This window comes from Aptenodytes patagonicus, chromosome 1 (assembly GCF_965638725.1).
Source record: "Aptenodytes patagonicus chromosome 1, bAptPat1.pri.cur, whole genome shotgun sequence".
Lineage (NCBI taxonomy): Eukaryota > Metazoa > Chordata > Aves > Sphenisciformes > Spheniscidae > Aptenodytes > Aptenodytes patagonicus.
The window spans coordinates 16,881,726-16,904,334 of NC_134949.1; the positions used below are offsets into that span (position 1 = coordinate 16,881,726).

The window sequence follows — 22,609 nt, forward strand, 5'->3', positions numbered from 1 at the left end:
CCCTCGAGCTCCTCTCCAAACCTTGTTTTCTGAACCCAGTGCTTTCCTGGCGGTACGCTTGGCTCTGGGTTAGCAGAGGGTGTTTTTCTTCTACGGACCATTTCCCAGGTGTGAGAAATGCTGCGGGTTTGGACCGAAACGCAATGCACACGGTGGTACCCTGTGCCAGCAAAGGGCACTGGGCTGGAAGGGGGATTGTGCGTGTTTGTGTGTCCACCCAGAGCAAAACCCCCAGGAGACACCACCCGGGGCTGCAAGTACCCGCCAGGGAGCAGCGCTGGCAGCTGATGCTTTACAGCCTCTGCTTCCTCAGCGAGAGTGATGGGTACCCGTACGTCCCCCCGTCCTGCTACTTTCTAAACCCCGGGAAATGCCAGTTGGACCCTCAGCATCTGTACTGCACTTAAAATAACCCACCAGAGGAAGAATACAAGTTCAAAAAAAATTCTTAATTTATTGTAAATTCTCCTTTCATCTGTGCTGCAATTCCAGTGTTCTGCACATTAATAAATATACATTTGTTAAAAAAAAAACCTCCAGTGTCTAATCTGCCATAAAGCTTTTAAAAAGTCATAAAAATAGGTTTTAATTTTTTTGTCATTAATACAACTGACCCTCATTTACTGCAACAATTCTGATCAAAATAAAAACTACCTACATCTCACTGGGACAAAATATACATACACAAATGTAAAAACAACTAGCATGGGTTATACACAATGCCTGAGCACACAGCCAAGTGCCAGACCCTTAAAACATTCAAAACTTTTTTCAGTCAGAAAATGTCACACAGTATGTTGCATAATTTTTAAAGGAACAGCATCCTTCCTCCCTCTCCCCTTCCAAAGGCCTCCTTGATACATTTGAAAATGCATAGCAATATAATGAAACCAAGATTACAGTATATATTATTTCATTTTTTCCTCAACTCCTGCATTTTATTTAGCCTGATTTTCTTTTCTTTTCCTTTCATACACACAGTTACACAAACAAAAGCCAATTATTTTCCCAAAAGGGCTGCTATGGCAAGCGAGGAGCTCCTGAAAGCCAGAGAAAGGCAGAGAGCAGGTCACGGCCACGCCATTGCCGCCCTTTGAGTCGCATATTCCCACCATGGGGAGCTGCCAGCAGAGCTCTGCCCCACGCTGTTGGATGCAAACTTTTTCACATCTTATTCTTCCTTTTCTTGTAAGCACTGCAGGAAGGTGAAGACGGCGGAGAGGCCATGCTTAACTTTCCTGTACTTGTGAAACCAGCATATTTTGTGGGAAACATGAAACCTTAAGCCTTCCACGTGCTTTTTGAAACACCAAGAAGGCCAGGGCTTTGTCAAAGAGCTGGGCAGTGAAACCTGGACATCCTTAAAGACTCATATTTCTGCTTTGATTAGCAACGTGCTGACTCCAGTGGGAAAGAAATTAACAGTAAAATAAAATACTGTGCCTGAGGCAGAACTTGCCCCACAGGAGGAGGGCCCTCTTCTTGGGACATGCAGAGCGCTGGTTTGTCGCAGAGCCAGACCAAAGTCAAAACCTACCATACAATGACACCACTTGTTTTCTTGTTCTTGGTAAGGGAAATACTGATTTTACTTCTTCCAGACAAGGACTGTATTGAAATCTTAGATGAAGATATGACTTATTTTTAGTCCTGAAGTTCAGTTGCTGAACATTTCAATGCACTTGAGAGAAGAAGTCAAAACACCAAGAAATGAAAAAACAAAACATTTTTTGTGGGTTTTAGAAGAGGTTACGAAAAAAACATACTGTGTCCTTGAAGCGTTCCAAAATCTGTCAACAAAACTTATAAATTATAGTCATGGATTTCGATGTAATCTTTACTGTATTACTTTGAAAACTGCATTGCATCTTAAGGTGGCTTCCATGCAAACCTCAGTTACTTTGTCAAATGCCAAATTCAAGTACAATTGTGCAATGTTCATATAAAAAATATCAAAACCTCTTTTAATTGATTTCCTATTATCAAATTAAGAAGATCAGTATAAATGTAAAATATACAAAGGAACTTTTTCTTTAGCAACACCGTACAAAATATATAAAAGTATCTACACTTTTTATATATATATAAAGGATTTTTTTTTTCTTAAGATGACGTGTCCATAGGGGGGTGGATAGAGATGCTGGCATAGAAACAAAAGGACACTTATTGGGATATTCCCCCCTAGAGCCCAGCAAGCCAAAGGGTTCACACTGGAGCTGGACAAAACTCCACAAGAGACGTCTCCTGGTGCTTGTCTTAAGGCTGATGGATTGACTTACTGTAGGTCCGCTGCGATAATAACGTGTTTTTCCTTGGTTCTCCCCAGTAATAAGCAACCCCTGCAGCACTGTCCGCACTGCGAGCAGGTGTCCGTCCCTCACAGTGCATCCCTGTGGCCATTTCCATGCGTTTTGGCATGGGTTCATGCCACGCGGAGCGTACCACACAGCTGCCTTATCGCAGGCGCATCTGGGCACTGTGTCTCCGCCACGAGCGGTCAGGAGTCTGCCATAACGTGAAACCATGCAGGAATCAATGCCCACCTCGTCCTCCTCGCTACGCGGCCACTCCGACGAAGTCTGAGGCGGGCAGGCAGCGACCCCGTGGCGAGGAGTCCAGAACCGCGCAGCAGCGATCACAGTTTCCTGATAGTTCAAATTGAAGTTTCGTTACTGCCTCTGTTAGTGAGAAGAAGTAATCATGCAGGCTTAGGGTTAAACAGGCACAGGCAAACCACTCTACCCGAAACCACCTAATCCTTTTTAGTAAGGGCTCATGCTCTGTGAAGTTACCATGCCTTGCCAATCCAGCGCTTGCAAGGGGGGGGTGCTGCCCTGGAGGGGAAGACCAGCTGGGAGAAGCAATTCCAGGCAGTACACAAGAGACGCTCTTTAGAGGAAACTCTACAGAGGGCTTGTATTTGGCTAACCCTTAGGTGAAGATGTGAGGTTCACACACAAATCTTACAAGCTGTTAGAAACCTGGTATTTCAGACAGATTCATGCATTCTGCTGTCAAACAGCAGAGCTTTACGGTACGCAAAGGGTGCGGAGATAAAACAGTTGCTTAGTACAAGTGGGCTAGTTATTCTCCAGTGATGAATGTATTACCTGGTAGCAGCAAGTAGTTATTGCTTGTTAAAGACATCTCTGTTTCCTGGCTAACCAGGATATATTTCAACAGCCAGTTCCCAGCAACCCAAAGATGTACTTTTATAGTGAGCTGGGAATGGTCTGTGCGCCCAGACAACATGGGTGTCTAAAGCATGGTGGGACAATGTCAGAGTTAAAGCTGGGTGAGAAATTTTCTCTTGGTTTGGAGAAAGAATGAGACTGTTATTTGTATTAATACAAGGAAGACTATGTGCATAAAATGTTTGCGCAGACTTTATGTATGGCTGTTGTCCTCATTTTAAATGCGAGAATTATGATGAGTAACGAGGTTTCCGAGAACACACTTTGGCTGAAAGCTTGCTCAGCCTTTTGTTAATGTTTGATTTAGCTTACAATGGCAAATACGCACACTGATCGCCATGCAGCGGGTGGGAATCGCACGCCTGGTAATTTAGGGTCACTAGCTTGACATGGCACTTTCTCTACAGCCTTTGGATCTCCTGCCCCAGCAACAGTTTCCCTCTGCCCAGCTGGACGCCCACCCCATGCTCCCCCCAGCCTAGTGCCTTTCCCCCCCAAAACACTGGGCTTCCTCAGGGGTCCTCTTCACTGGAGTCTTGCCCCCACCTGCCCTCCTCCATGGCTGCCGGACACCCACAACAGCTCTTGCTGGTCTTACTGGACATGCATCAAGAAGTGCTGCTCTATGTTTGCCCTGCACTTATCCTCTTCCTTGGGTGCCTGGTACTGGCCACATTATAATTAACTGTATCCCGTTAGTGATAGATCCCTAATGGCCCCAAACACTCTCCCTGCTGCAAAAGGGGAGGACAGGTGAAAAACACAGGAAAAAAAAACCTGTTCCCATGGTCCAAGGGGGGTGAAGGTGAGGGGTTGGGGGCAGAGAAGCAGGAGCAGGGGGTAGCCCTGAGCAGAGCACCCCTGAGGGCACGCACAGCTCCTGGAGCCATGGGTGGGCATTGCTGAGCTGTCCTGGATGCCTGGCAGTGTGAGGGAGTGGAAAAACCCCATCCTTCTCCTGGTGATGGGCTGGGGAATGCGATGACCTCGGCAGCTCACCAGGCAGGGAGTGGATAGATAATTCGTGTGGACGTGGAAGCCTGGTTCGCTGTGACCAGGGGTCACCACGCCAAGCGCAGAAAGTCCCACAGCAAGGGGACAGGGCACAGCTAGGTTGCTCTAGTCCCCAGCATGCCAGTAACACATCAGCTTGCCAATTCAGAGCACACCAGGGCGACCAGTGACAGGTGTCTGTCACGGCACCTTGCTTGTGATACCTGGTTTTGACCTTCTCACCAGTGAAACACCGTGGCTTGTGGACATGGTATGGACAAGCACTCAGGACAAGCACTGGTGAAGGACTCTGGTCCAGTCACCAAGTGAAATCCTTGCTCAGTGGGAGTTTGGGGTTGGAAAGCAGAAGGAGAGGCCAGGGCCATGGGAGGTCTGCCAGGGCAGCCCGATGTAGCACTTACTCTGAGTCTGAGGTGTCAGCATGTCCTGTTCCCACGTGGACGTTCATGGCCATGCCATTGAGCTGGTCTCGAGACTGCTCCCTCCGAGCATTTTTTACTGTCACCCCCGAGTCTGAGGGAGAGCGGACCCCATCATTTGTCCCCAGGGAAGTAGTCCTGGATGAGATCGTGGTCTGATTGTAATCCGATTGCTTTTCCCGCAGTCGATTTTTCATATTCTTATCCACCAGTGGGGGAGGGTAGGTGACTTTATTTTTTAAGATGCCTGTTACAGAAAAGAGGGAATAATGAGAACTTTCAAACGTATCAGTAATTTCATTTATCAAGCTGAACACATCCAAGAAGTGACATTTTATATTTCTTAATCAGACTTCTAGTTTGGCTCTTTATTTCAAAACCAAAATATTAGACTTCAGCAACTACCTACTAGCTTCCCATGGCGTACCTGGTTACACAGGTTGGAACCATTTGGAAAGTGCTCTTCCCTGATAGAGCTACCATATGAACTAATTAATGCCCATTAACCCCCCTGGTCTCCCAGTCCAGCTGTGAGGCTGGGTTGGCCGTGCTACCTTTCCTCTGCTCCGGCTGCTGGTTATTCTGGTGGGACAGAGGTCTGTTCTCCTTCTGCTGCCCTTCATTCTCCTTGTCCTGGGGCACTTCGTTGCTGTGGTTCACCTGGTTTTCCCTGTGAAGCTCTACATTGACCTTGGTCTCGACTTTGAGTTTCTGTTTCCCGCTGGGGTCCTCGCTGTCGCTGGCCATTACGCACTCTGTGGGCCAATAGGGTTTCACATGATTGGGAAGGGTATCAACTGCAATGCAAAAAAACACTATCTCGAAAACTACTTTTGATTGATAGGTTTTCTCAACCACTGCCCAGCCAGTCCTGATCCCTGTGGTTGGGGAGGAGTTGTGTGTCAAACCAGAACAATGCTTCAGATGATCCTTGCTGGACTGCACTGCCCTCAGGGTGCAGCAACACCCACAAAACACACCTGGTAGGATGGCAGGGTCTCCAAACCCTTCCCAGAGCAAGGTCGATGGCTCCATTACTGAGAGGTGTGAGTCAAACCTGCTCTGCTCCAGGGCCAGCGATCCCACCAGCTCCCTGGGGATTCTGGCTTCTGAGGGGTGAGGGCACCTGAGGCACCTTGTGCTGTGTCTGTCCAGAGCACCAGCACACAGCCTGGACATTTGTCACTCTAAGCTGACTTACCTTTAGGACAAGATGAACTGCACCTAGAAATGCCTGCACTCTGCCACACAGTATTGATATCAATGGCCAATGATCTCCCACTCTTTAGGTCCATGACCTCTCCAACCCCACTAAATCCATATGCCTGTATTGCATGAGGAGAGGCAGGTATTTCTTCCCCCTGCCCTCAAAATAACCAGCTCCTTCCTCCTCTTCCTCTTCCTTCATATGAGACTTTCCTGGCTGTGTAGCACCTGCCTGCAAACCCACTGACTGCTGTCTGTCTGAGCACCGTAAGTTGCAGATTTGCTCAAGTATCTTTTTACTTGCACTCAGTCACCCCTGTGAACAAGCCCTTGGGAGGAAGAAAAAGCAAGGCACAGTGGTAGGGATGCTGTCTCAATTGTATTGCTAGTCTGGCAAAATCGTGCCATCTACTCTAAAGCTATTTTAAAGAAGGGAATAAGCCCACTGCTCTCCCCTCACACCGGGAGTACCTTTGGGTGTGCTGTGGAGCGGGCCACGTTCATTACTTTTGGAAGTGGACATGTTCCACTTTTTCTCCGGCTCGAGCCCATCTTCCTCACTGTCTGATGAATGGGAGGAGGCGTAAGAACTGCTGTGTTCATCGAGGGACAGTTCGCTGTCGGAGTCTGAATCATGCTCTACAAATGCGAAAAAGGGAAACACAGGGATGAGAGTGCGGACAGGAGTTGAACAAATCTATCTGACAAATGCACAAGGAGAAAGGAAAGGCAGGCGTCTGGTTCAGGCCATGCCAGGGATGAGCTCTTACATCCATAAGTGCACACAGGATTAATTCACAAGGACGGCGGCATCCGTCTAAGTAATTACAGGAAGCACAACTGCTTGGCTCAGCTAGGGGGCAGGACCTTTTATGTGCATGGGAGGTGCAGAACAGAATGGGGACAGTTTTTACCCTATTCAATATGCAGAACAGTAACTCCACAGGATCTCAATCAATACAACACACAGGCAAACCAAGGTGCCTAGAAATATCAAGAATCTGCAAATGCACTCTTAAAAACTGCTACAAGGCAACAAAATTTAACATCAAGACCCCAAATGAAAGGAAGTCAGGCAAGAGACACTTCTCATTTTCTTGTACAAAACACGCAGCAGTAAAAGAGAATATTGCCTCAAGGTCTCAAACGTTAAAAGATCTCCAATTAAAAATCAAGAGCAATAGCACATAATTTGTGAGAAAGAAAGGGGACGCCAGAAACTGTCAACAGCTGTGACAGCTGTCAGATTAAAACTGAACCATCACAGGAAGCAGATACATGATATTTCCATTCCAGGATTCCCTAGTAAAGCAACCATTGCATAGCTCGTTATGCCAAGAGCATAACAAGAATCAGACACACCAAGTCAGACTAACTATTCTTCCTATTATAGAAGCCTTTGAAAAAAGTGCTGAGAAGGAAAAGGTGCACAACCGGGTCAAAGCATTTAGAAATAATTCTTACCATTGGATTTTGATGGATTCCTATGAAAAATGGAGGAATCTGCTTCCGTCTGACCAGCCCTTGCTTGACTTGAGGATCCACTGAGCTTATGAGCAGCCTCGTCCCTTAGAGAATAAAAACAGGGGACAACTTTCTTGGTCACTTTACTGTTCTTAACAACAAGGCAGACACGCAGATGAGATTCCTCTGGTCAAACGCAGACAGCTGCAGTGGACGCTTGCCAGCCTGTGCTTGATTGTCAGTGTGGTCACTTTTACAGCAAGACATAGGTTATCCTAATGTAGCTGTCTGCCTTTGGCCACACGAATCACACTCTGAAAAAGCCTGAAGTTAATAAGCTAAATCCCACTCATTCAGACATGACTGAATTTTAACAGGCAAGCAGCATGGCCCATATAGTTAACCTAATAGTTATGTTAACCACTGCACTGTTGGAATCCCCACCAAACATGCATGCAAAAGAAAATGCATGGAAGAAAATGACAGTCACATAAAACAGAACTGTTAAGATAGAAAACAAGTAGCATTTGAACCAAAACATTTCTGTTTTCCACAAGAGCAATGAAAAGGGAAAGGCAAGCACCTGAAAGCCATGCACCTGCCACCTGATTACCTGAGAATATAAGCAAGGTAGCTATTGTGGCTCTTGGCTGACCTGACGGTGCTTTCGAGGGAGACAGTGGATTCCCCAATAGTCGTGCGATACATATTTGGCTCTTCTATATATGTGTTGTTACAGTTCAGAGACCGCTGAAGGAAAAAAAAAGACACAAAGCAACAGTGAATGATCCTACCAAAAACACACGTTACCCACAAGTGCATTAAAGGTCTTGAAGGAACCAAGTGGTTTTTGATGCTGAGGAAAAAAAATAATTTCCTCTCAAAAGTTTTAATTAAAGCAGTAATCAAGACTTTTGAGAGATGCTATCAGTAATCTTTGTACAAGTCACTGAAATCAATCAGACAATTCACTTAACTATGGACAAGCCACCTGTAAGTGTATTTAGGTAACTTCTACCAGCAAGAGGATGTTTTTTTCCCAGTGTTTTTTCCTTACAGTTAATAATGTAGCTCTTGTTGCAGTGGAATCGTCTGGAAGAGGTTTCTTTCCAGTTAAAGTGTTCTTCAAGTGCTTCCTGACTTCTTTGTTAAATACGCAGTGGAAGAAGAAAATGAACAGCCCCTGGATCATTTTAGAGAGAGGAAGAATAAATCTAAATGGTTCATTACTACCAAACTGCAAATACAAACAAGATATTAGAGAACAGCCTTTTTGAAGTAGCCCCAGAATTCTAGTTCGTAGTCCATGATTTCAACAGCAATAACTATTTTCTGTCTTTGACTAAAATGGCATTGATTGATCTCCTAGGACTTCTTCATAGTTTGCTTCAATGTTCAAATGTGCATAAAGGGCCCAGGAAAATATACACTACGATGTGTTCCTCCAGGACTTACACAGCAGAGCTTGTGGTAGGTGTCACCCTCCCTCATTGTTTGGGAGGAAACGTTCTTCTCAAAATATCTAATGGGGACCTCAATGTCCCACTGGAAGACACTGCAGGGAGTTTCAGGGTTGTACTTGCATTAAGATTTTAGAGCTTTTATACCAATGATGAGACAAAATCAACAGCAGCACATTAAAAATGTCATAGCCTTTAGTGAAAATCTCTGGAAATGGGGAACTTCTGCGGTAGGTGTTACTGTTACTTAATAGTGTTGCTTAGAGACCTTTAGAAAGCCTTGTAAAATGTGGAGAAATACTGGGGGGGCAGAGAGTCCCAACTTTTGCCCCATATGTTCCTCGATTCAGCAATACCTCCTGGTGGGAAAATTGCTGAAATCCTCAGGGCTGGGCAGTTGTTGGCTGCCAGGAACACACATTAACAGCTTTCGCTGGGGGCAGGGGGCACACACGTGTGTGCCTTCAGATGTATTTGCTCTGAGGGAATTCATGCAGCTGCCAAATTGTTATCAATTTTGGTTGGAGATATAGTACATAGAAGCCAATCACTCATGAAGTTGCAGCTGTACCAACATCACAAGATGCCTGCATTTCATGATTTCAGCCAAAGCAATTGACTTAGAGAAACTTTAAACTTCAAGCTCACTTTCTAAACATTCAATCAAATGTGATCTTAGCTGGCATTAGCACTTTGGGATTATTCATTAATAAAATTCACATAAATGTCTCTTTAAAAATGCAACTTCAAAGAAGGCAAAGACATGAAACGCCACATACCACTGTGCCTCCCTGGGCAAGTTTGGAGAATTCCAGCTGCTGACTTTCCTCCCTCTCATCAGGTTTATCTTTAATTAAATTTTATTTTAGGCTTGTGGAAGCCTGGGTTTACAGCCCAAGTAGGTGTATTTATTTCAGAGCACACCAGTTACAGTGGCAAAATAACCTTGCTCCAGGCTGGCCTACCTGGTGTGCTTCCAGGGAACGGACAGTCAACTCCAGAGGAGACCCATCAGACTTCTTTTTCTCTTTGGTTGCAATTTGTGGCTGTTGTACTGTAGCTGACAAGAACAGCCTGCTAGCAGTAGCTGTTTTAATACTGCAGGCACTTGCCATGACAGTTACTGCTATCCTTAGTCACATTCAAATTGTGACCAACATGAAGCTTCATGACTACTTCCGTGCCAGGCCTCCTACAAATAACTATGTTCTGCATCTTTAATCAACGTGTGCACACTAGGACAGGCAACCCAGTAAACCCCTAATGCAATGAGCTGTGTTTCAAAATCATTATTTGGCTCATTTACTTAAACAGTAGCTTAATTTGTGAAAGCCTTGAACTTAGAGCCATCCACTCTGGGTGAAATAAAACAATTGTTTTATTATTTGTCATAGCAACAGAACAACTGTTAACAATGAGCAGGCAGAAGACAGTAACAAAGATTTTTGTCTCTAGAAAGACAAAGATATAATTGCCTTCTGTTATTTATCTGTCACAGGTTACAATAGTAGACCACATCTTTAGAATGACTAAAAGTGAGAGATGCAATTACGCAAAGTTATGGTTTTGGTGAAAAGAACCCTCTCTTTTCTTAAAGAGAGCAAAAATTGTACTTGACATCTCTGTCATTCTTAACTCAGCTCATGTTTAGCAGGTTTTTGGAGGTCTGGGTGCAGCAGTGTGCTCACCAAGGTCTGCCACGGACAAGATGCCATCCAACTTACCTGCAGGCAGCTGAAAATGGCAAAGAGATAGTGAAATGTCATGACGTCGCTGTTCACCGCCATCAGACCCAGCAGCCACGTGGCACTGACGAGCAGCAAGAGCAAGAACGCTGTTCGCAGCACAGAGCTGTAAAGCAAACACAGATGGGCATTTGCAGTGCGACAGGATACATGAGAATAGCCCAACTTCTCCGCATGGGCGGTGCCACGTGCCCAATGATTTGCCAACTGGAAAGGACCTTTGGGAAAATTAGGGCAGTGTTCACCAGCTCCCAGTTCCCAACTCTCTCACTGCACTACTCAGTGACTTAGCATATTCAGGTAAAAAAAAGGTGTTTTCTTTTCAAGTTAATTTCCAAGGTTTTCTTCAAACAAACCAGGCTATATGCCAAGCCCACGCTGTTCAGCCTTGTTGACTCTGAGGAAGAGATCTGGGTGGTAAATGGCCATGTCTGTCTCATTTCTGTTTGTTGAGTTCACTCTCACATTCCTTCTCAACATTACAGCCCAAGGTTTTCGATTGAGGGCACTCAGGGGAGTATTTATTTGCTTAAAAACTTTATTTCCATAGAAGCTTTCAAAAGAAGGCCACAATTCTAGGCAAAAGTTTTGTATTATGAGTAAAATAGCTGGCATTAAGTAGCAATTATACTCCATTTGTTTAGGGAGGTTTAAAAAAGAAACTTAAAAAGTTACCCAACAGCCAGGGCTGAATAAGTAGCTAGAAGAAGCCTTTTGAAATCTCATACAACTACCTATTTAAAAAAAAAAAAAAGGGGGCTGTCTTGCCACTAGCTAATCACGTTTCAGTTCACAGGTAAATTCTGAGCTTTGGGCAAAACAGACGTTAATGGGAACAGGCTGCCACAGCAGCTCGGGAAGGCAGCAGGTTGCAGCTTGTGAGGCTTTCTGCTTGTCCCACGGGGAGCAGGATGGGGGGAGGCTCGCCCTCTGCACGGGAACCTCAACGGGTCTCTGCCACGACATGGCCGGTCACCCAGGCATTTGTGAGGGGAGACCTTTCTGAGCCATGGGTGAGCACGGGGAGACCCAGAACTATGTCTACCAGGGCATGCCATGGGTGGAGGTGAAGTGACAGTGTAGTAGGGAGTATGATGAAAGATCTGGAAGGACTGTAATGATATCATCCAGAGACCAGACCTTTCCCTCTTCCCTCCCTTCCCCTGCCTACACTTGGTGGTCGTGCAGGGCACTATAGTGGAGGTTTTACAGAGCCTCCAAGGGAACCCCAGGAGTAGGTGCTGGTGAAGCAGCTCCAATTGCCTCTACCAATGCTGACTGTCTCCTCCAAATATCTTATTCATTTCCCACCCCAACACTTGTTTTTAGTAAATTCTGTCCCTTTATTATTCCTGGCCAGAACTTTTTCTACAGGTTTTTGAACCCAAACTTACACGACTCCGGTTTTTTCAAATGAACGTTGCCTTCGTCTGCACGATGCTTTCATTGCCAGTACAAAGATGACAGTGTTTATCTGAAAGAGAAATCGAAATAACAGCATGGATTCCTTCTATAAAGTTGTTAGGGCTCAGTTTTCAATGACAATGAAATTTTTATCTTAAAATGGTTTGTGGTGCCAAGAATATTTTTCCTTCAATTTACATGTCTCAAAGTTCCAAGATTCACCTCGTTTCAAGCCAACATAGCCAAGAACATCCTGGGACTTGATCTGGATAAAACCCAGTATGACGGCCCTATGCAGAGGCTTGTGTGAAACATAAAAACTCAAGAATGGCTGTCCTTGTCCAGACCAGAGTCCAGTCAGCCCAGCACCTTGTTTCAGCTGGGCCGAAGCAGAATATAGTAACGGAGCAAGCATATAGCGATAATTCCTCTGAATACTCCTCCAGCCTCCACCGATTTCCAGAGCTGGGATGTACTAGGTGGGGTGGTGCATTTGTATGTAATCATTCATTGGAAATATTGATGCTGGCAATTTGTCCAGTTACTTTCTGAAACCATGCAGAGCTTTACTACCGCCATTGTCTTGTTTCTGTGAGTTTCTAACTTAACTCCCTGTGGAGCGACGGTGTAGCTCGTCCTGTTTGTTCTGAATCTGCCACTTCCTACTACTAATTGTGTTGGAAAAGACACTGAACGGTTGGCTCCACGGTAATATTCTCTAGGCCACCATGCTATTACAAGCTCCTCCCTATCCCCTTCTCTGCAGCTTTCTCTTCTCTAGGCTGAAGGCTCCTAGTCCATTTAGTTGCTCCTCTGGCGGGGGCTGTCCCATGTCTCTGATGACTCGTGACCCCAATCTACACCACTTCCAGGTCTACTTCATACTTTTTAAGATGAGGAGACCAGACTTGGTATTCAAGATGCAGTCACACCATGGATATGTATCTTCTGGTGCTCTGTTACTGAGGGATGTTTTAAGGGAGAAGTTAAACACCAGCCAATTCTTTTAAATTCCTGAAATTGGAATTATTTAATATTCCTTTAGGACTTCTGGATGAAGGGACTTGTTACGGCTCACTTTGTTGATTTGTTTTATAAGCCCACCGACCAACCCTTCAAACATGGAACAAAGCAAACAGGAAAAAATAAATAGGTTTCTGGCCATACATTGCTCCACAAGCAATCTTTGCACTGGCAAGCAGCCCTGATTTCCAGGAGCTTAGCTCATGTCTTATCTGTTTAAGCAAAAGAAGCAAGCTTGAGAACATCAGCTTCAAATGTAAAGAATACAGTCACTTCACATTATGACTATTGGTTGACTAAACATAAAAGAAAAGGTAGCAGTAAGGAAGAGACAGCTCAGGATGCCAACTCCACCATACTTACAACTACAACAATTACGATAGGCCCAGCAAAACTCCAGATAAGGGTGTCATGAACAGACAACCAGCAGAAATCAGGGTTCCCATAGCCTTGTGGATCCAGACCAACAGCAAGCCCTGGGTCACAAAGTGGAGAGAAAGTATATCAGAAAGGTGCTGCTGAGATCTTCTATATAACCAGGAACATTTTCGAATCATTGTCTGACAAACAAAATCATAATGGCAAAATGTGTTCAATAGGACAGTCTGGGAAGTCAAAATCAAGGCAAATATTGAAATAAAACTTTTGTAAATCAAAACCTTTACGCTGGTCACTCCATATCAAATGATACTATGAGTTTTGCCTACCAGAACAAAGTTCAGCTGCATAAAAACGACAACAAATGCAAGTCCCAAATTAATTCTGTTTCAGCAGTTTTATAGTCATACTCACACAGTGTGATGAAGCCTTGAGGGTGAGTGACATGTTGAGGAATTTCAATAAGCCTATGCAGTAGAATGACATGAAGGAGGAGGAGACAACTATACTACAAAAAAAAGTGCATTCTTAACTGCCGTGAGCTTGCTGTCACTAAAATAACACCAGAGACAAAGAAACCTGGGAACTCATGGGAGTTAACCGCTTGAGCTCAGGTGGGATTCATTTTGAGCTGCCATCCCAGGAACCTCACCTTGCTTTCAGCGCTGTTTGAAATGGAGTTTGCTAATGGCCCAAGGCAACTGAGTTAAGAACACACCTTTTATTGTTTTATTTTTCAAAGCCTGGACAATTCCAAGGGAGTCTCTGAGTCCAACCTCCACCTGCTGATTTACAGTGCCGTCTGATTTGGTGACCTACACCTCGCCCATATGGCGATGGACTGGGATTGCTGCCTTTGACTTGCAAAATACTGCAGAGGTCTTCCTTATTCAAGACACAGAAATTGATCCCTACGAGGCCTATGGCCAATGACATATGGTAAATGGCTGCAGCACGTTGTCTGGGCATCGGGGGCACCTATTGTGTTGAGCGTATGTCCTGACTCAAGCAGGTGGCCAAGGTTGATGGCAGTGCCGTTCTCTGCAAGGAGAATTAATAAATGCCTTTTTTTTTAATTGAAGCCTGTGTGCTTTGATGAAAAGACACTGAAAAAGGGAGAGGTAGCTGCATTTCACTCTCAATGCTTAAAGCTGGCCCACAGCCAATATTCACATCTGGTACAAGCCTACGGTCTATGAAAATTAAACTGGCTATTTGGCAAAGCAGTGGATATTGGATCTGTTTTCTCTGAAGTATGGAATGAGATAGGACTGGTCTCCCTCCCTGCTCCCATTGGCCTTTCCACCACCCCCTTCAGCAGTTGCCATCCAGAAAGAATTAGCCATAAATGATTAAGGGATCATAAAGTATTTTATACAGATGTAATTCTATAGACACAGCCTGTTTCCCAGGACTTGATTTCCCCATTAGTGGGACTTACGTTTTGACCAGACATCTGGCTCTAAAAGTAATTGGCAGACAGCAACATTTTTTCACCCTCAAAATCCTACCCCAAAGTTCTCCATTAAACAAATGGGGTGAATTGCAGTCTTCCGGTATGCGGTTCAAATTTTACTAGAGTCAACAGTATGTGAAATAACACTACCCAAAGGCAGGATTAAGCCAATGCAATGTAATATAGAGAATCATTCTGGCACATCAATAAATGCTGCAGCCTGGTCGTCCTGAGCAGACTAAGCATGTGGGCTGCATGATAGCTCACTGACGTTGGCAGAAACTGGGGCTGGTCCTATGGCTGAGCCAAGCATCCTGTGGGGACCAGCACACATCCCGGGAGCATGTCAAGAGCATGCCATGGGGAGGTGCTGCCGGAGGGGCACGTTTTGAACCTTCTGAGCTCCTGCGGGCTCAGCAGCCGTGTGTGACTCAGGTGACTGCGGGTCAGCCTCACCTCTCTCCTGACTCATCGCCTCACTTAGTATTCACAGCAAATAGCCGATTTGGAAAGTGCCATTTTCTGGGGGATATTGGTTTTAGGGCTAGGTAAGAACCTGTTTTAACATGAGCACTGCAGTCTCCATGGCAAAGCAGTTACAGCACACATATGCCAACCGGTTAGCGTGTTGCCACGAAGACATGCAGAACTGGAGGGGTCTTGCTGGGTGCCAAATCCAGCCCTTTGCTCCTGAGGCAAGGAGGTCATAAAATCCCTCTCCTAGATGGATCAAACTACATTTTAAAATGAGCAAGCTTAAAGCAAATTTAAAATGTTCTACTGTCGCTCCCCATGGAGGAATATTCCAGATCTGCACTCTTTCGATGGCTGTAAGCCTTCTCCCAACTTCCATCCTACTTTTATTCATGGCAATTTACTTTTCTATGCTGTGATTAAATGTGGCTCTTCCCTGCTGGAGTGTTTCCTATGTAAACATTTTGCTAAGTTTTCCCCCCCCTAAAGGTCAAGGTTCCCTTCTGCAGGCAGCCTGGTCCCATCACAGATGCCTTAGGACCACTATGTCCCAGCTTGAAATGTATATCAGTCTGAGCATGGAAAATAGAAAAAATAAATAAACAAAACAGAGTAAAACCACTGCTAACTGTAGTTTGTTTGGTTTTTTTTTTTCAGGATAGCTATGATAAAGATGAAATGGGCTAGATATTTATCTTTCAAATAAAACAAAAAAGCCCTTTGGATGTCCAAGACTAAAATCCCTTCCCATACCTAGACTTTTCCACTATTAAGAAGCATATACAATCCTTCTCTCATAAAGCAATTTAAAAGAAATTGCATTTAAGATCATGTTATGAAGTTGGAACCTTTTTACTGTTTAGATATTAAAATTTAAAATTTATAAAGAAGCTTATTTAAAATATATACAGTAACAAAGTTTTCCAGGGGCAAGAAATCCCACATTGTGCTATTTATGATGAAATAACTTTCTCTTCAGATGATTTCTAAACCTGGAAGGGCAAACTAAAGGCTTAGTTTTCTTTATCCTTTGTTTCACAAAATCCTCTGACTTGCTCAGTAATAGAGATATGACTTTTCATTTAAATGAACTGCAAATTCAGTAGATTCAGAGTTTAAATTACAGGAGACAACCTGGAACCATAACTCATAGTTTTAAAAGTGCAGAATAGTTCCATATCACAGACAACAATATCTAAGTAGAAAAATGTAAAAATGGTGTACTTGTAATATTTAGATTGCATAACACTGCTGTTGAGAAGTTCTGAATTAATTTAAAATTCAGGAGAGAAACTAAACATGAAACAGCAAATCCTTCTGACAAAAATCTTCTAAAAAGCTATGTCTTCTGAAATGCAAATTGTTTACTGCTATTTAATGATAATACTTCTTTTCTACCGGAAATGATGCTGCCAATTATCTGATGGCACTTAAACATTCCTAAATATATTGCAGTAGTCCTGTATGTAGTGACAAAAGTTACACAGGTCTGAAATGTTTTAGAAGTTCAAGGACGATTTCTATTTAAAATGTCAGAGAGATGTCTAGAGTGGCAGAGCCTTCTGGGCTGCACCTTCCACTGTGTTCCGGATAAATTGATAGAAGCAGAAATTATTTATGCACAAGGTGATATGGAAAAAACTTACCAGCTCTCCAGAATGAAAGCTAACCTGTACTAACCTACGTTATGATTCTGTATTACACTTTCTTAAGTTACATAGAAAAAAACCCCATGTATTTTTAAAATTCTAACTTGTTCCACAGTATTTTTCCAAGTGTATATGAGTGATAGCTATTTGTTTGATCTGAGAGACATCTAAACCTCTGGTGTTGCTGACAGTATGTTGCTATCTGTAAAAATAAAAGTAATTGGATAAAAGTTAACTGCCTGCCTATGATCTGATTTCCCATATGCCAACAGATACATGCTGAAATAGTTGAACCAAAAAACCCCGCTCCAACTGTTCTGTGAAGCGCACTTCCTAAGGAGCTGTCTGTCTGAATTAACGCAGCACCAAGCGCTTAGGATAGCACTGGAAATGTCTGATTGCAAAAATAGGCATGGTGAGGGCGGAGATGGATGTGCTCCTGTGGATCACCCTGGAACAGTTTAAAAGATTACTGCCTCCAGCTTTTCATTACTTTTCCTCAACTGGAAGTTATTGCCTTTGTATCTGAAATGAAGTAAAAGGCTGCTTGAGTATTCCCAGCTCGTTTTTATGCCAAGTAAAACAGAACTGCTGAAATCCCTTTCAGGGAGCATTTACTGCTGGTCAAGGGTACGCAACGGTAACGTCCAGTGAAGGGCAGTAATGCCCTGCTCGGCAGCATTGCTGCTGAAGCCACTGCAGCTACCTTCCCCGAGAGACCGTGTGCCCGTATCCCGAGGTACCAGCACAGGGAAGGAAAATTTCTGAAGGCTACAGGCAAAGTTGTTAAAATACAAATACTGTCATTCCCAAGTAATGTTATCAAGTCCTGTTTTAATCTAGGTGCGATTATGTTTACATTAATGTAAAACCCCCAGTATCACTTCAACTGGGGCAACAGACATTTGGTACACAGATCTGCCAAATTCAGGCTGACTTCTGCTAGACATGATTTGGTGTTGCCCTCATTCAGGAAAACACTGAAGTGATAGCAGTGGTTGAGTGCACCCATAGCTGTCTTGGAGGGGGCAACTTTCCTGAATCTGGCCAGTGAAGATGGCAGGGAAGGGAAATGAAGCTGGTTTGGGGTGGTTGAGGGTACCTGTTATGATGGCAGGAATGCCCCAGCCAACGACGTAGTAGAACCGCATGTGCCCGAAGTTGATGTTCCTCACTTCAGTCAGCATCCGGTAGATGTGTAGCTGCTCCACAAACATCCATGCAAAGGTGCTCATGTAGAAATAATGCAGGAGGATGGCAATCACGGTACACACAAACTGCAGAAGGGAAAGGGCAGGCAAATTAGAGTTGCTCTTCTGAATCGCAACCTGGTGAGTCACCAGCTCCCCCATGCAGTTAAAGGCAAGTGTAATAAAAAGGTTTTGGCAGAACAAATATACTGCCATTAATTAAGTTTTTCAGAGTTTCAGAAAAGCTGTTCATATTGTGAAAGCTTTTTTTTTTTTTAAATTGTGGCCTGTTCTGAGTCTGGTTCAGCTTTACCCTATCAACCCAACATGCTTTTGGTCACTGCCCTTGCCCTCCACATTCTGTGGTTAATTTCTCTGTGCATATTTGCTGCACAGGTGAGGATTTTGGCTATCCTGACCAAATTCCTTCTGCTTGCAGGGGGGGCAGGGCCGGCAGAGCTCCTGACTCTTTCTCCTGGTGCAGAGCAGGAGGCGGGGATGCTCCTACAGAGGCTGCAGACCCTCTGCCCTGCCTCGTGTATGAGTCTTGCCTGCACAATGCCACTACACTCAATTCAGCGACAGCGTGTTTAACTACATCAGCTAAGCCAGCCTCACTGCAAAGCCAACAAATTGCTCCTGGGAACGGCCACCTTCAGCCCTGCACTGACTTGGTGCCTCCCATTTCCACATCAAGGGCCATCCTATGGGTTTTTCTGCTACTTCATTCTTTCCAGAGAGAGAGATCTCCCTCCAAGGAAGTGTGCTATTTTGGTACAGTTTTGTTTTGTGTTAAAGTAGACCATGTTTTGTGCCTGATATTAGTAGATAAAAAAGTACAAAGAGACTCTTCTTGTGTTTGGCAGAGATGGAGGAGAGGTGTGAGACAGATCTTGGGTCTTCAGATTAGGACCAGTCACTGAAAAAGTCCTTCTTGCTCTGAAAAAATTCACTTCTGGGGACAGAAATCCATGAAGCTTCAGCCCAGGAAAACTGAACGTGCTGAACATGAGCAATAGGTGATCTATAGACCTTAACCAAAGAAATCCAGCCTTTCTTTGAGGAATTTTCTTATCAGTTAAATGAAATGTCTGTCTCACAAATAGGCAAAATCTGACGTGATCTTATGATCTAGCATAAGCTCAGCAGACCATTTTGCCCCTGTGTGACTGTGTCATAGGTCTGAAAAGGTCTGTTCCATCTACAGTTCCTTTTCTGGGACTCTTTTTAAAAAAAAATTGAGAAGCAAAAGCATGGATGCATCCATGGGGTAAGGCAGTGGCCCTCTTTTTTATCCTTGCAGCTCTGCCCTTCACTGATGAACCCTGCAGACCTTGCACATCTATACTTCAACAAGTCATGGAGGATGCCTGGCCATTGTCACTGGACTAAAATGATGCAGCCAGAAGTAGATCACCACCTACTCCGCAGATAAATCCAAAAAGTGGAATCAAACTTGTATCTAATGTCAAAATCAGATATTAGTGGGAGAGTGGCTTCTAGGCCCTACCTGGCTTGAGCAGGGGGGTTAACCCCCTTCTCGTCCACTGCAGAAAACCGCCCTAACCACTAGGCTGTAGGATATTCCGGATTCAGAAATGCTCAGCTCTACCCTCCTCTTGAGGCTGTGCTACCTGCAGTCAGGCACAGAAGTCATGAGGACAAGCAGAAAACAGGCTAGTGCTGGCTGGGTAGTTCACGTCTTCAGCTAGGAATAAGGGGATCTGGGCTTCCAGTACCAGGTCTGGATTTGGTTTTTTCCCTATGTCAGCAGTACAAGGTGGACCACTCAGCTCTGCCAGGCTGAGAGCAGCAAAAATGAAGGACCTGCTGAAACCAAAGAGACTGAGTCCTTAGTGTGACTAGGAGAAACAGCTACAGTGGGCAAACTGGTAGCTGAAGTCATCTTTGTGACCAAATGGCCACCTTGAAACCTCTGACCTTCACAGACTTGCATTTCTCTAATACCTGCTAACCAGCTTTCCCTCCCAGCTTAATGGTTTGATGGGTGAAAACGGGAATGACCACAAGCATCCGATACCGGAACTGAAATCTCGCAATTAACCTTCTCTTTTCAGAAGCAAAGCAAAGGATTTTGCCAACAATCTGTTGATAAGCTTGAATTAAGAGCACTTTGTGTAATCATTCAATTTTCATTTCAAAATGTTTTACACTGTGTTTTGGATCCTTTTGTTCCTGTGCAGCACTGACCCTGCTTTCAGATTTTGGCATGACTTTTTAGTGTTTTTTCATGGTATAATGCTCAGAAACGTAAGTTTCCCTGTTTAACTTTGCTGAGTGAAGGAATCATACATAGACGGCCAACTTTCTGGATTCACTTACTGCATCAGCTTTATTATAACACCAAGTGTTATTGAAAATGTAGCTCACCAAATAGAAGACCTTTCTTCCCTCTATGTAAGCAGGGCTTTTTTTGTTCCTACTGGCACATGCATATGAGTAGACTGCTGCCCTGAACATTACCTTTTTCAGGTAAGAAAAAAAGAAAGAAAATAAATCACTTTCTATCAATAGTCCAGGGAAAGATTAAAACCTCGCCCAGAAATGTGACTGTTAATTTACAGAAACCCATAAAAGCCAGGCTGGGTGCCAAGCAGCGCAGCATTATTTGTGCTCCAGCATTCTTTCCCTCTTTATGTTCATCAGTGCATGACTCGTTAGACAACTCTCATTCCATACAGACAGATGAATAATTGTCTCAAGCAGACATGACTTACAGCCCTCCTAACTTCTCAGATTGACTGGGTAGGCTGTAAGGGACGGCTTTCTGCTGTATGAAATATATTCTGTAACCTAAAGATCTTTGTAAGTGGGTTAAAGGTTTGGGGTGTTTCATTGAGTAACAGTACAGGACATGATCACACCATGAGCTCCAAAGCACGAAAATGAGGAGCAGAAGAGAACAATCTCACCAAGTACGACCGTTAGTATTTGTGGTATTGCTGTAATGAACTGTTTTACTACTCTTATAAACCTTTGCTTGGTGCTTCATGATACTATGAAAGGAATCGGGAAATGAGGAGCCATCATTTACAGCATAATTTTTGGCAAGATCCTGCAGGGATGTGGGCTTGGCCCCCTGCTCCTCAGTACTCATGTCGGAGAACTGAAAGAGCATAAACTCCCCGCTAGTGAAAAGCAGTGAAAAATGAGTGGTGTGCTCAAGAAGGCATGGGAAAGGTCAAGTTACACGGAGTGCTGTGGATCGACTGGCAAGGTGAGTTTGCTTGGGCAAAGTTATTTTAATATGCAAACTCGTATACTGTGAAACAAAGGCAACATGGGTCACACATGATTTGAGACCATATCCCAGAGGGCAGGTCACTGCAGAAGACCTCACCATAGCAGCAGATAACTGGAGTTCCTGGTACAGGGGAGTATCGGAATATGGGACTGGAAGCGACACTACCAGCTGGAAAGCTTCGTCCAGTTTAGCATTCACAAATGTCCAAAAGGTAAAGTGGGAGAAGAAAGCCCAGAAAAAAGGCAACAGAATAACCTGAATCTTAGAAATTGAAGAATTTAAGCAGCTTAATTTTATTTAGTTTTCCAAAAGAAATACTATTGAACAGAGGCTTCCTGAGAAGACAATTTTTATGACAGAGGTTTCTCAAATTTACTAGGAAAAGGTCTTGACAGCACCCAGTTACTGGAAGTTGAAATTAGACAAAATCTGACAGCATGTTTAACTGGGATGAGACACTACGGCACCTTACACTAACAGAGTTAAGGGACTCTGCCATCACAAAAAGTCAAGGTCAGATACTTGCTAAAATGCATGTTATAGCTCAAATGGATATCAGAATCCAGGGTGAGACTTTAGGCTTAAGTTATATAGTAAGTGAGGCTACATGGTCAGGCACAATGGTGTCGTTACCATAATGGTGATGATACCCGTTGAATGTAGGCATTTTCTCCCATTTCTGCTGCTTGGACAATGTGGAATCAGCGTGGTTAATTTCATCTCAAGATTGTACTTCCCTCTCAAAATTTAGATTGAAACATGTACAGTAAAGGATTTCTAGAATATAAATTTTCTTCAGTGTTCAGATAATCCCTGCACTAATATTTTGAATATTCTTCATATCTGTTAAGGACATACATACATACTTTTTATTGCATGTCATTCCCCATCTGTCTACTGACTGGTAAAGGTGACTGTGAAGCTTGGCAGTGCTGGAACCCTTGCCTGCTTGTCTCCTACCTGACTGCATGGTAACCATGACTTTTGAGACGGGTGCTACTAAGAATTAGCAGCAATACTACATATAATGCTACATAGTTAAGATAGCAATGAGGTCCTAGGTACAGAACATACACACTTCATGTGTGGTGTGTATCTCATATTCAGTCCATTCATAGCTTGTGTTTCTTGACATGCGCAATGCTGGAGGTGCCTGCACTAAGCTTTGGCAACAGATATGATGGGCTGAAGCCAAGAATCACTGTGGCTGGGAGGCACAAAGCAAAGCGACAGGTTTCCTACTGATTCTTGGATGTAGCAAGCTGTCC

At 44.0% G+C, this 22,609-nt stretch overlaps 1 protein-coding gene across 6 annotated transcripts in view; it reads right to left on the minus strand.

The window, feature by feature from the left end:
* Positions 1-434: 434 nt before the first annotated feature.
* CELSR1 (cadherin EGF LAG seven-pass G-type receptor 1) overlaps positions 435-22,609 on the minus strand; it is a 179,480-nt gene continuing 157,305 nt past the window's right edge. For 2 of the 6 annotated variants that reach the window (XM_076328940.1, XM_076328944.1), the window contains exons 25-35: positions 17,989-18,163; positions 13,293-13,405; positions 11,897-11,976; positions 10,482-10,608; positions 8,355-8,480; positions 7,911-8,047; positions 7,298-7,401; positions 6,305-6,472; positions 5,182-5,424; positions 4,610-4,874; positions 435-2,678 (exon numbers count right to left, since the gene is read on the minus strand). In XM_076328940.1, coding sequence (XP_076185055.1) covers positions 2,654-2,678; positions 4,610-4,874; positions 5,182-5,424; positions 6,305-6,472; positions 7,298-7,401; positions 7,911-8,047; positions 8,355-8,480; positions 10,482-10,608; positions 11,897-11,976; positions 13,293-13,405; positions 17,989-18,163 — 1,563 coding nt within the window. In that variant the 3' untranslated portion in view covers positions 435-2,653. Of the gene's footprint in view, positions 2,679-4,605; positions 4,875-5,181; positions 5,425-6,304; positions 6,473-7,297; positions 7,402-7,910; positions 8,048-8,354; positions 8,481-10,481; positions 10,609-11,896; positions 11,977-13,292; positions 13,406-17,988; positions 18,164-22,609 lie in introns of those variants that run through there. The other 4 variants (XM_076328959.1, XM_076328967.1, XM_076328951.1 and 1 more) reach the window with 4 other exon arrangements.